General features: G+C 43.3%; 1 protein-coding gene across 1 annotated transcript; it reads right to left on the reverse strand.

The window, feature by feature from the left end:
* Nucleotides 1–9,180: 9,180 nt before the first annotated feature.
* Nucleotides 9,181–9,585, reverse strand: SARC_07154 (hypothetical protein; the record flags this gene model as incomplete). The annotated part of the gene is made up of 1 exon (XM_014298920.1): nt 9,181–9,585. The coding sequence occupies exon 1, from the start codon at nt 9,478–9,480 to the stop codon at nt 9,181–9,183; it is 300 nt and encodes a 99-aa protein (XP_014154395.1). The 5' UTR covers nt 9,481–9,585.
* Between the last annotated feature and the right edge of the window lie 1,942 nt (nt 9,586–11,527).

Raw genomic sequence — 11,527 nt, forward strand, 5'->3', positions numbered from 1 at the left:
CACTCTACACGTCGTAAAAGGACGGAATACCTATATTTAGCACAGAAAGTTTCTTATACTGGCTTTTTGTATATCTATAACAAATAATTGCTAGCACAATGTTGATATCGTGCGACAAATTGATTTTACACCATGAAATTCTTCTAGTAGCATTTATTCCCCTCTTGTGCCTTACAAATTGCAAGAGCTCCCGTACAATTTCCCGTACCATTTTGAAAAATGACGATTGAATTCTTCTATAATCGGCCCAGACGCGATGGATGCCTCTTAGACAGCTGCTGGCGGGCGCGTACAGATTCTCGTACAGTTTTTGGTTTTCTATTTATAGAAGGTACCTCTATATCGATACCCGAATACTTCAACACTGGTTCTCTTATGTGAAACATGAATTAGATCTCTTCAAAGTTAATTCTATTGCACAAAGACGACACATATGCACGTATACGTCCAGCTGAATCTAAGTTTGTGTGCTAGGCTCGGCTACTTGGTTCCCCTTCGTCAACAACATGTAAAAGAAAGATAAACAAATATTCCCATAGTACACTCAGAAACACCAACATTGACCCGTGTGCGGCACTGTCGATTACATATGTTCATCTTCGGGGCTTTTTTTTCTGGTTGCTTCTGTTCGGATTCTTCTTCCTCGTATAGCGGCGGCAATATGATTGGTGTGTGTTGTAGGGTCCAAGACTGAAGGGTTTCAACTAGTTGTAGTTCTTGTTGTAATTCCCAAAATCCTTAATAGGGGTAATCTCTGGGTACTAAATGTCTACGTTACCCATCTTCAAGCCTTCGTACCGCTTCATTTTTTTTGGTACTGTGCACTATTTGTTTGTATATTTATGTCTAAAACACTACTACTATCTACCATATGCGATTGCATAGAATCGCTTGTATCACTACTAGCGTAACCACTATCAATATGATTCGAACTAGTATTTTGCGTATCCTCATCATCTCCCTGATTAATTGTTGCTTTTCTCCTGTGCCCTGTACTACTCTGTCACTAAAGTAAAAAAATACTGTAAGCTAAGCTACGCTATAGTTGTCTGTTGTTTTAATTACTAGAATATCAACTTCATGAATATGTTAAAAATGCAGTAAGTCGTCGATAACAGTATCTCAACGTCCTACCTCATTACAGAGGGAGACGATGTTCTTTTATTCACAATTAATCCCCAATCAACCCAAGTTTAAACATCCTGATATGATAAGCTAAAATAAACCTTATAAACCCTGTCTGGGTGTATTCCAACCACAAACATTATATATAACAGAGACATCGAATAACAGACATGCCATTTTGGCAGACTGTACATCAGTCCATGCCTTTCTTTATATGCTAGCCTCGGACAGACACCTACTACGGCTCCCAGATGTTTGCACATCTAATTGGTTTTCCCCGACCTTATCTCCAACCATGGCGATGGATGTTCATGCGAGGCATCTGAGTTTTTTGGCGAAGCCTTGTCAGGGATGGAGTAGTCAGCATTCAATTCGCTGCACAAGTTCGCAGGGTTTGCGCGTGCTGCCTCCTTTTTAGAGGACACATACCTCCGGGGATACTCAAAATCCGACGTGGCGGAGCACATCCAATGCGAGCGCCGTGAACGCGACCAATTCAACAAGGGTCGTGACTACGAACGTCGCAAGGGTTCTGTCCATCGTCGAGACTCGGGGCGCAGAATCACGCAGCTCACTGCCCCCTTCAGCACCTCGCGACCCACCGAAGCCGACTGCCTAGGCCCCTTCTGAGCGTCACTCTCGCTCACATGATCAGGAGCGTTCTCGATCACGTTCGATGCACCACAAACCAGTCCGTTCCCCATCACGAGACATGTCGAAGGTCAAGTGCTACTCCTGCAACAATCACGGCCACTACAGCGACGCGTGTTCATACAAGAACTCCACGGACACGCTGATGAAGGCTGAATGATCCCTTGTGGGCCCAATAGTCCAGTCCACCGCGAAGTAAACGCCTCGAGAGCCCTCTGTTATGCCGAAAACGCCGCTATACCTAATCTGATATTAAAACAACTAGATGAGGGACACTTGATACCGAGAAATTAATCCCAGTGTTTATGAAGTCATTTGGCGGTGCGACCAAGGCCCCACCAACTGAAAAATGTACTACCTCTGATTTACTTGAGATCTATGACCCAGCAATCTTCCTAGGACTCCTGACACCAAAATTGGCAGACAGCCGAAATGAAATTCACGCGCCGGTGTCGAGTCGCACCGGTGTAGCTTCTAGGGACCAGATTGTCAAAAGGCCAATCCAAAACCTAAAACCACGGAATCGTCAAATACTGAGTTTTGGATCCGGATCCAAATATTCCTGATATTAGAAATATTAGCGGTAGAAACGGCCAGAGCCCCACATGTGAGAGAAACACTCAAGTATAAACCCAGCGTCTAGTGAATTAGAAAACCAAATAAAGACTCAATTCAGTTCTCTCGGACTATAGACTTTTTCCTAGCCGAAATTATCGTACTTGAGAAGAGGTCTATTGTTTACTTTGGTCGTACCTTTCCAGCTACTCTAAATACTTTACATTATCACCGGAGAGCCTAGTGAGGCACTGCGACGCCTTGCACCCCAGGTCGACCGTGACAAACTCAAAAGTTTTGCGCCACCATGGATTGGTGGTCGGCATAGGTGCCAAACTTGACTATATTGCTCTCCCGCTCACCGACCTGCTTGCTAAAGGCCTCAAGTTTACCTTCATCATGGCCTGCCTGGTGTCGTTTCAAGCGGTAATGAGCGCGACATCAGGCACGGTCATAATAGTCACACCTAAGCAGAAAACGCCCCCTGCACTATTTCGCATATGCTTGTCAAGTCGGCCTTGGTTCAGCGCTATTCACTCGAATCCCTCGGCTAGGGGATAAACCCACCGCGTTTTCTCCGAACTGAAAACAACCACACACCAGATAGACAATCGACGCATACACGAAAGCAGAGAATTAAGCCGAACTACAGTACCTCCGTTGCGTCAAAGTGAACGAGGATATGCTCCTCTCAGCACAGTCAGACTAGCAACTGGCCAAGACAATGGCCCTCAGTATAGTCAACCCGGCGCGCACACTGCGCCTGCAGAACGAATCGTCCTCGGCAGCACTAGCAACCGAGCCCGCGCAACCACAGTCGTTAAAGAACCCTCCTCACAAAAAGCGCCTTGTCGACCGTTCGGTTTACATGGCCTACAGGAAGATGCTTCATTGCTTTTATGCCCGGCGCATCTCGTTTACAGCATTCGCGAGGTTAACGGCATTGATCGTCATTGGTCAGCAACGTACCAAGGATATGAGTTCAATTAGGCGCTGCGACGCTACCACGTGACAGACATGAGCTTCGCCTTTGGTATCCACAACAATGAAATGATCATTACCGCTATGTAGCTACTAATAAGATCTACCACATACATCGCGGCAAACAGAAGCGTATTTGCCCTCAATCAGAACGCCAGACCTCAGAACGACTGGCACCCGTGGCGCCACGGTCTATTTCAACTAGCTCTCGGAGGAGCTTTTAAAGATGCCTCTGAGGTGGAGAAGCCTTCGCTGGCCCAAGTCGTCTGCGATCACTGAGTTCACGTCAGCATGTGTCAATCAGAGGCGGTTTGCCCCAACCGGCCGCCAAGCTGACTGCCTTCGATTGCGTATCGCCTTACGATGTCCGCTGACTACAAATCAACACAGATTACCGATGGGCGAACGAGGCACAACACCGCTACGCCCACACTGGACCCCGCCACGCCAAGGCACCAACTTAATTACACTAGGCTTACCCTGCCTACCTGCAGTGCGTTACTTCCCACCCACAACAATCCAATGCTACCTAAACTACCGCTACAGCGCATGTCTCATGCTCAACGTGTGCGTACAAGTTCTCCCCCGTGTTATTGTTCACTGTTTGTTTGTGTGACAGTTGTTTTATATTTATTTTCGAGACCCATTTTTTTTGTTGTTGATAACTTTGCTCGTCATCATAATTTTAAAACCCAAATTAGGCCGAATAAACTTCTGGTCGAGGTGTGGCCTCGGTACTTAGACTAGAAAACTCTAGCAGTTCTTAGCCACAGCCATCTGAGGGCCTGATGCCCTAGCTTCAGGCTACCTGCTTGTGGGGGCTGTAAAACCTAGCCAGGCCAAGTACCGAACAACAAAGATTTCGATCATCAAGTGAACCGTTGAGACGCCTGTCAGAGTCCCTGCCAGCGTAGGACCGTGGGCCCCGTGAGACCGTAGGCCCCGTGAGACCGAAGCCCTTGTGATGATTCCGGCCCATTAATTAGCTGGCACCCCTGAGCCTGATAGTCAATGTTCCCTTTTGCTATCGTAAAGTGGACAAAAAACATACGTCTAATAAATCCGACCTCGACTAGTTTATTACTTTAAGTCATGCTAGCGGTCTAGCCATACATAAATGCTACGAGTTACAGATCCGAAGAGCCGGGTACATACTAAACTAGAGCACACTGCATCAGTTGTTGGCGTAAACTTGGTTTACGTGTGGGGTTTCCTACCGCCTGGTTTTCTCGTCCAAACCAGCATAGTTACTCTCAACTAAATTGACTTAGTATTTAGAACCTATAAACCACTGGCAAGATTTGAAATAAAGTTTGTTTATCGAGTTAGGTCTCTTTAGGTTATGGGTTTTTCTTCTTCTTCTGAGATTCCGACAACATGCTCTCAAGTACTCAACAAACATACTAACAAAGGCACTACCGTGTCCTGGACTATACTTGTACACGGCGGCTTTAACATCGATCTTTAGGAGCAAGACATGTAACTAGTTCTGTCCTCCCAATATACTACCGACTTGACACCTATTCTGACGTTCGATCATAAATTCCCTAAGGATGACTCCATCAAATCAAAAATATGTAAATATATTAAACACTCCAAAGGAAGAACGGAATGATTTTCAAAACTACATGAAGGAAATTAAAACATTCTTTGCCGTTCGCACCAATGGTACATAGAAAGCAAAGTCACTTCTTCATTTATCCATGGACCCTGTCTTCCCCCTAGCACTGTGAAGACGATCAAGCAAGAACATTCCTGGATTTTATTTGTTTTTATAAGTCTAAATTCAAACATCAGTCTAAACTGATTCACGAGATTGTCGACACAGCTTACCTAACTGCCAAGAAACGCGGACCACTGTGGCACTGCAATATCAACAGCTACTTCACAAGGTACCATGTTAAGCCCTACTGTTCAGCAAAATCTATTTATTAATGAACTGAGTCAAGCTGACCGCGACCAATATAAGAGCATTCATATAATGCAAATCAAGGACCGCTCACTCCTCGACATTGATGATCTCTGCGCGTATCTTGAGACCTGGCATCGCTCCACCCAGTCATCTGTCTTCGTCCCAACTGCTAACTCCGTCACACGACGTTGTTCCGTATAATTAATGCTCTCAAAATACAACAAGGTAATAACAATCGCCCACCTCGCTTACGTAAATGCTATTTGTGTTGGGATACAACCTATGCAACTTCTTTGTGTTCTAACGGATGTTAACGCTGCGGTAAAAAGACCGCAACGCCCGAGCTTGCACTAAATAGATCTCATCAGCTAACTGCATTTTTGCTCCCGCACTGGTTATGTGGACGCCGTTTATAGCCAAAAGGTGTTAGAGTGAAATGTAGTAGACTTTAAATAAAGTGCAAATGAATCTAAAGAGTGGTGCGTTCGAATGAATTTATTTATGATCTCACCCTCATTTATATACTGATAGTGTTTGTACTTGTGTTCGACCACTTGAGTTGGCCAGGGTAAAAACTTATATGATCAGTATGAGAAACCTTATGCAGGCAGAACACTTTAGTATTCTGATATATTTCTAGAAATGAATATATCACATTCGCTGTTTCGTACTCTCAGTCTCGAACCTCGGCTCTCGGCTAGCCGGTGGTCCGTATCCTATAAATAAAATAATCTGAGAAGTAGTATCAAATTACTTTTACGTTCTCTCGGGCTGACCCACCTATACATACATTAATTTGAGAACAAGTTCCAAATTACTCTCGGACTGACGGCGTAAAACGTTATTAACGTATTTAGAAATACGTCTACTCCTGTAGTTTCTCAAAAGAGCTAACAGAATAACTCTCCTTACCCTACGTATACATATGTACACTACCAATACGCAAACATTAGCATGCATCAGCATCACAGTTCATACAGTCTCTGCTACATCAGCTTACACTGATATTTACTTTCTACTCATGGATGGTGGTGTAACAGTAAAATATATGAACACTAAAACACGTCACTTACTAGTTAACGTTGAGACTGGTCATTTCCCACTTCAACTATTTGATGGAGTTATCAAACACATATTAAAACGAGGTATACTTCTCAGTCTTGGCCTTACATACCTTAATCCTCAACTCATTCAAGCTATCATTACACAAAATACTCTACTAGACTCTGGATTTGCTTTTTTTTTCTTTGACAACAAACGCAAGTACCTTTTGAGCTTTGGTAAGACTACTCTTCAACCAACTCGTATCAAAGGGGGATATTATGTCCAATACACTGCATTACGACATTTACCATCACTACAGACTCCCTCATCACCAGTAATGACGTATGATGCATATCATCGTTCCCCAGCATTCCGCTCTCTTACTTTTTGATAAACCAGTGGGTCCCAGATTTGAAACCCGGCTCGAAATATTTTTTAGTGTAACTGGTTCAGTGGTAAAACACATACGTTTATAGTTTTATATCTGAATAGGCAACCGGCTCGAAATATTTTTTAGTGTAACTGGTTCAGTGGTAAAACCCATTCGTTTATAGTTTTACATCTGAATGGGCAAACCGCCAACCTCAAATTGTGACAAAGTCAGACACGGCAGCTTCAACCGCTGCTTCGAGCCTACACCCATCCGGCTCTGTGCTATGATTGTGTCGACTACGTACATGTTCACACTGCTCGACTACCGCACCGACGACTGTCTCTGCCATGTCTGCCCCGGTGGCCACAAATTCACCACCAGCCACTCTGTCTGCATCCAGCAACTGATCCGACGCATCCTGGTAGGCCCGAAACTGCCTCTCATTGGCTCTGACCTCCTTCAGCAATTACAGGATCGCCACGACGTCCACGGTATCTGGACCCTCCACGAACACCTTGGGTCCTTTCTCCAGCATGTAGAACAACCCCCGTACCCACACCCGTCTCTGACACATCAACAGATGTTCCACATACCCCGGCTAATCACACTGTTGAAGTACCACTTAAACTTTTTGGCCCAAACCAAGTCACTCGCCTGTTGGTTCCGGCTATGATATTTCTGATTCAGGCCAGCCAGCACATACCGAGTGCATCCGTGGTCTGGTGCGGCATTGGTTCACCCCCAACCTCGCTCCTCAATCGAAAAATGACGGATAACCTGGTCCTACTTAACATTTCGTACTCTGCACTAACCCATTCCACGGCACTACACGGTGCAGACCCGATCCGTACCACAGAAGTGGGTACGCTACTTAGTAGGTCAGCAAGCAAATACGTGGCACACTCGATGGTGTCAGTTTTTTTGTCAGCACCGGCCTGAATTGACCCAGCGCATATCCTCCATAGTCGACTCACTTGGTCTAAGCTTCAAACGGGAATTTACTGGCCATTTCTTCCCATCGATCTTCCCCGAACCACTACAATGGCTATGAGAGCCATACCATATGTACATACATTGTAACTCATCTCCTCTGAAATGAAGAATATTATCCCTACAAACACCAACGATTAACAACACAAACATTGTGCGAATCCGTAGAAGGAAAACTTACATCGGGCCACACCTATTGCCCACTCTCCGAGCAGCACTGTTCACGGTTTTCAGACAGATATGGTAATGAATATACCCTCAATGTGTTCTGTGATGCTGGGATCAGATATAGTCTCCACTCCCTACTTAACAATAATTACCGCACAGACACTAACATAAAACGACTTCTAACGTCGGTCTCACCTACTTGGAAGCCAAACTCTCTCGCGACTAACAATGCCATGATATTTCACAGTAAATATTCACACACTATATAACTTAAATCGCCATTTCATAGATCACAACACAATACTAAGGTGGAGCGTCGCCACAACACACTCAATAACTACGTACATATTCTTCTAAAATATGCTGGTATGTAAGATTCGGTCTCTTAAGGCGATATTAACGTCTTAGAGTAGTTAAACGTAATAAAGTCGGAGATGGAAACTATGAGTCGGCAATAACTTATTTATTGGACTCATATATAGACATACTCTGACTTTCTTAAATGTTCCGTCATAATTGTGTCGATCAACTGCCAATAATGCTAAGTTAACTGGCGTTTGTTGCTAATTGATTTTGATTACCCCATCGAATAACCACTTCTCAACTTGTTCTTTAACTACAGCTTCGTGTCTCCAAGAAACATAGTTTCTTGAAGGGCATTTGAGCTTAGTAAAGTTTACCTTGGTTAAGTCAAGGCTGACATATCCATCGTTAAAACGGAATTTTGCCCAATCTGTGATCTTTATCGTCTTATTTACTAGAATCAGATTCATAATTTTGTCCGTAAAGTCAGATATTAACCTTGACTGTGTCTGACGGGGGCTTATATGGTTTCAGACAGTTATCGTCTGATTGATCCTTTAATGGATCTATGTTATTTGGTAATTCAGTTACGGTTATACCTAGAGCAAGTAAATCACCCATTCCGACTATTAAGTCGTACTTCTGTGACATCTTAACTATCACTGCTTGGGTGGTGATATTTTTATCATCAGCCAGGGAGATTTTAAAATATGTGGCCATGGTATCACACTTAGAAGTTTTGTCATCTGCTAAGATTAGGTGAGTAGTTGAGTTCACCTTCCAATGTCTTCCATCAATGCAAAGCGATCGGATATACATGAAATTTCTGAACCAGGATCAATCAACGCAAGGAATTTATTTCCATTGCAATATACAGGGATGATTACACGCTCGTCTAAAGAGTCGTTCTATTTCCTTTGTAACGATTGTACCTGGTAGTACTTTCACTCCAACTTAATGTCGGGCTTTTTGTCACAAGACTTGGCGTGATAGCCATTGGTCTTCTCACACTTGTCACACTTAGAAAGAAAGTGTGTACAAGTGGGTGCATGTCTGCAATTCCAATAACCGTTAGGGGTCAATTGGTACATATCGTACCCACATTTTCCGCACATTTCTTAATTTGCTTATACGGAGATTCCTTTGACTCGGCACGCACCTTCTTAACATGGCGTGCATTCTGAACAGAGTCACGAGGACGTGTCTGAGGAGGCTTCTCATTGGAAGTCTGCCGAGATACGTACCCTTGGTCAATCTGGTCACGCGGGTTTTTAACAACCACCTTCTCTCTCGAGGTCACGTTCTGCTTAAGTGCAGCTAACTGATTCTTGAGTTCAGTATTTTCTTCGGTCAACTTACTTATACGAGTTGGTTCCATCGATTTTGATTCTAATTTGGGCTGGCTCTTTGAACTTTCCTCTTCTTCATCGTCCTCGGTGGTTCTTTTTCACCTTGGGATTCGTTATTCTCCTCCGTAACTGAGAGATCATCCTTCTGAGTAATCTCATTAGGGTTGTTTGAGGTAGTCTTAAACGCTCCCCTTGCTTCACTTCGTGGCTTCGTAAATGTAAGCTTAGAAGAAGAAGCAATAGTTGGCCCTCAGGCTCTATATTCGGGGGACTTCTCTCTTAATGGAGTAGTCTCTCTCTTGTCGGTTGCATTGTTCTGACTGTTAACGCCAGAGACAATAGCTTTGCCTACGGTGCGGTTAAACGCATCGGCAGCTGCGGCAGACGCAGCAGCGGCTGCAGCAGTGGCATCGTCTTTATCCATATTCTTCTTTTCAGCCTTTTGCTTCTTAGAAGGGGTGTGGTCTTTCTTGGTCATAATATTAACTTATGACTCTAAGCTATTCTCTTAAGGAATGACTAATCTTTCTTGGTCATAACCTTAACCTATATGACTACAAGCTATTCTCTTAAGGAATCACTGGTCTTTCTTGAACAAGAAAAAAATTATGGTAGTTAATTGCCACTACGGTTAAGCAGTCTAAGTAATTAATACTTTTAATAACTTTAAAATGTGTAAGATTCGGTCTCTTAAGGCAATATTAACGTCTTAGAGTAGTTAAACGTAATAAAGTCTTCTAAAGCTCAAATGAAATTAAAGCAAAATAAACGTAATTAGTCTTTTAGTAAAGTTAGGTTTGCCTGGTGAAAACAGCAATACTCTGAGGGATTGTGAGGCTGAGACATTGCCTATATATAATCCTCTCAGTACTGTTTTCGCCGAAGGGATTTTACTTAATGTTTCCTTGTCGCTCTATTAGAAATTATGGTATGTTTCGTTGGGGCGAAGCCGAAAGACTCATAAAATCCTATCTTTAGAAAAAGAAAAGAAAAAAAAAGGAAAAAAACTCTTGATGTCCTTAGTTATTGCGTTAACCAAAAACTGGCCACTTATCAAGAATTACCGACTTAGCCTTCATCAAACTGGCACATCTGGTTGGCTGAACGGATGATAAACTAAGCAACGCTATTAGTCCTTAGAAACCTATGTTCGGTTGAGCCATCTCGCTACCGAAGTATTCAGATAGAAATAGATTTAGAAAGTAAATATAGTTCTATTAATAGAACTAGACCAAATCTTATGTCTGGTATTTTACTGGGGCCTTTTAATGGCCTTGCCCAAATATCTGATATGTAAAATGGAAAAGGTATTAATTAATAAAACCGTTAAAAACCATTTAGGAAACTTAAGTTCCTCGTACTATTAAAAGTAAGTTTATAGTTTATGTACTGTTTAAGAGTACGTTTATAACATAGAGTCTAATGTGGAGACCTTGCTATTACAGGTATGCCTAAACCTTGCTGAGACGACGCCTTCCTGTACATCTGTGACGTCCGGAACCATTGTTTTTACGATTTGGTTGTCTTGTGGGGTTGAAACTTCGTGGGGACCGTGTCAAAGGCCATCACAAGCTTCATCCTCATGGTGTCTGGGGTCCTTCTCGGCCACACGCAGAACAGCTCTTCTCCTGGCTCGTATTTTATTTGAACACTCGACACGTATATAGACTCAAATTATTTATACTGAAGATATGCGCTTTATTGCCGATAGAAACGTGCAATGGTTAGCAGGTAGCAAGATCGACACCCTCTCTGTGTTGTGTGCCATCACGAGCTGCTATGATTTCCTTGTTGACTCACTGCGTGTACTTCTACCGCCCCTGAAACTACCAATATATCATTTATTAATCCCAACCTCTCCCCGATTGGCCAATTTAACCCAATACACCGATGTGATGCTATTGCACAACTCCTAAACCAGTCGACACTGCCTTTTCTCTTTCATCCAATTATTTCCGGATGAGCCATTACTAGCCACACTTCCTTCCTTTCTCTCTTAGGTCTTCCAGCGAGACATCCCGGACAAAACCCTACATTATCCTTCTTTTTTTCTTCTTCTTCCAATTCCAGACCAAC

This window comes from Sphaeroforma arctica (assembly GCF_001186125.1).
Source record: "Sphaeroforma arctica JP610 unplaced genomic scaffold supercont1.547, whole genome shotgun sequence".
Classification (NCBI taxonomy): domain Eukaryota; class Ichthyosporea; order Ichthyophonida; genus Sphaeroforma; species Sphaeroforma arctica.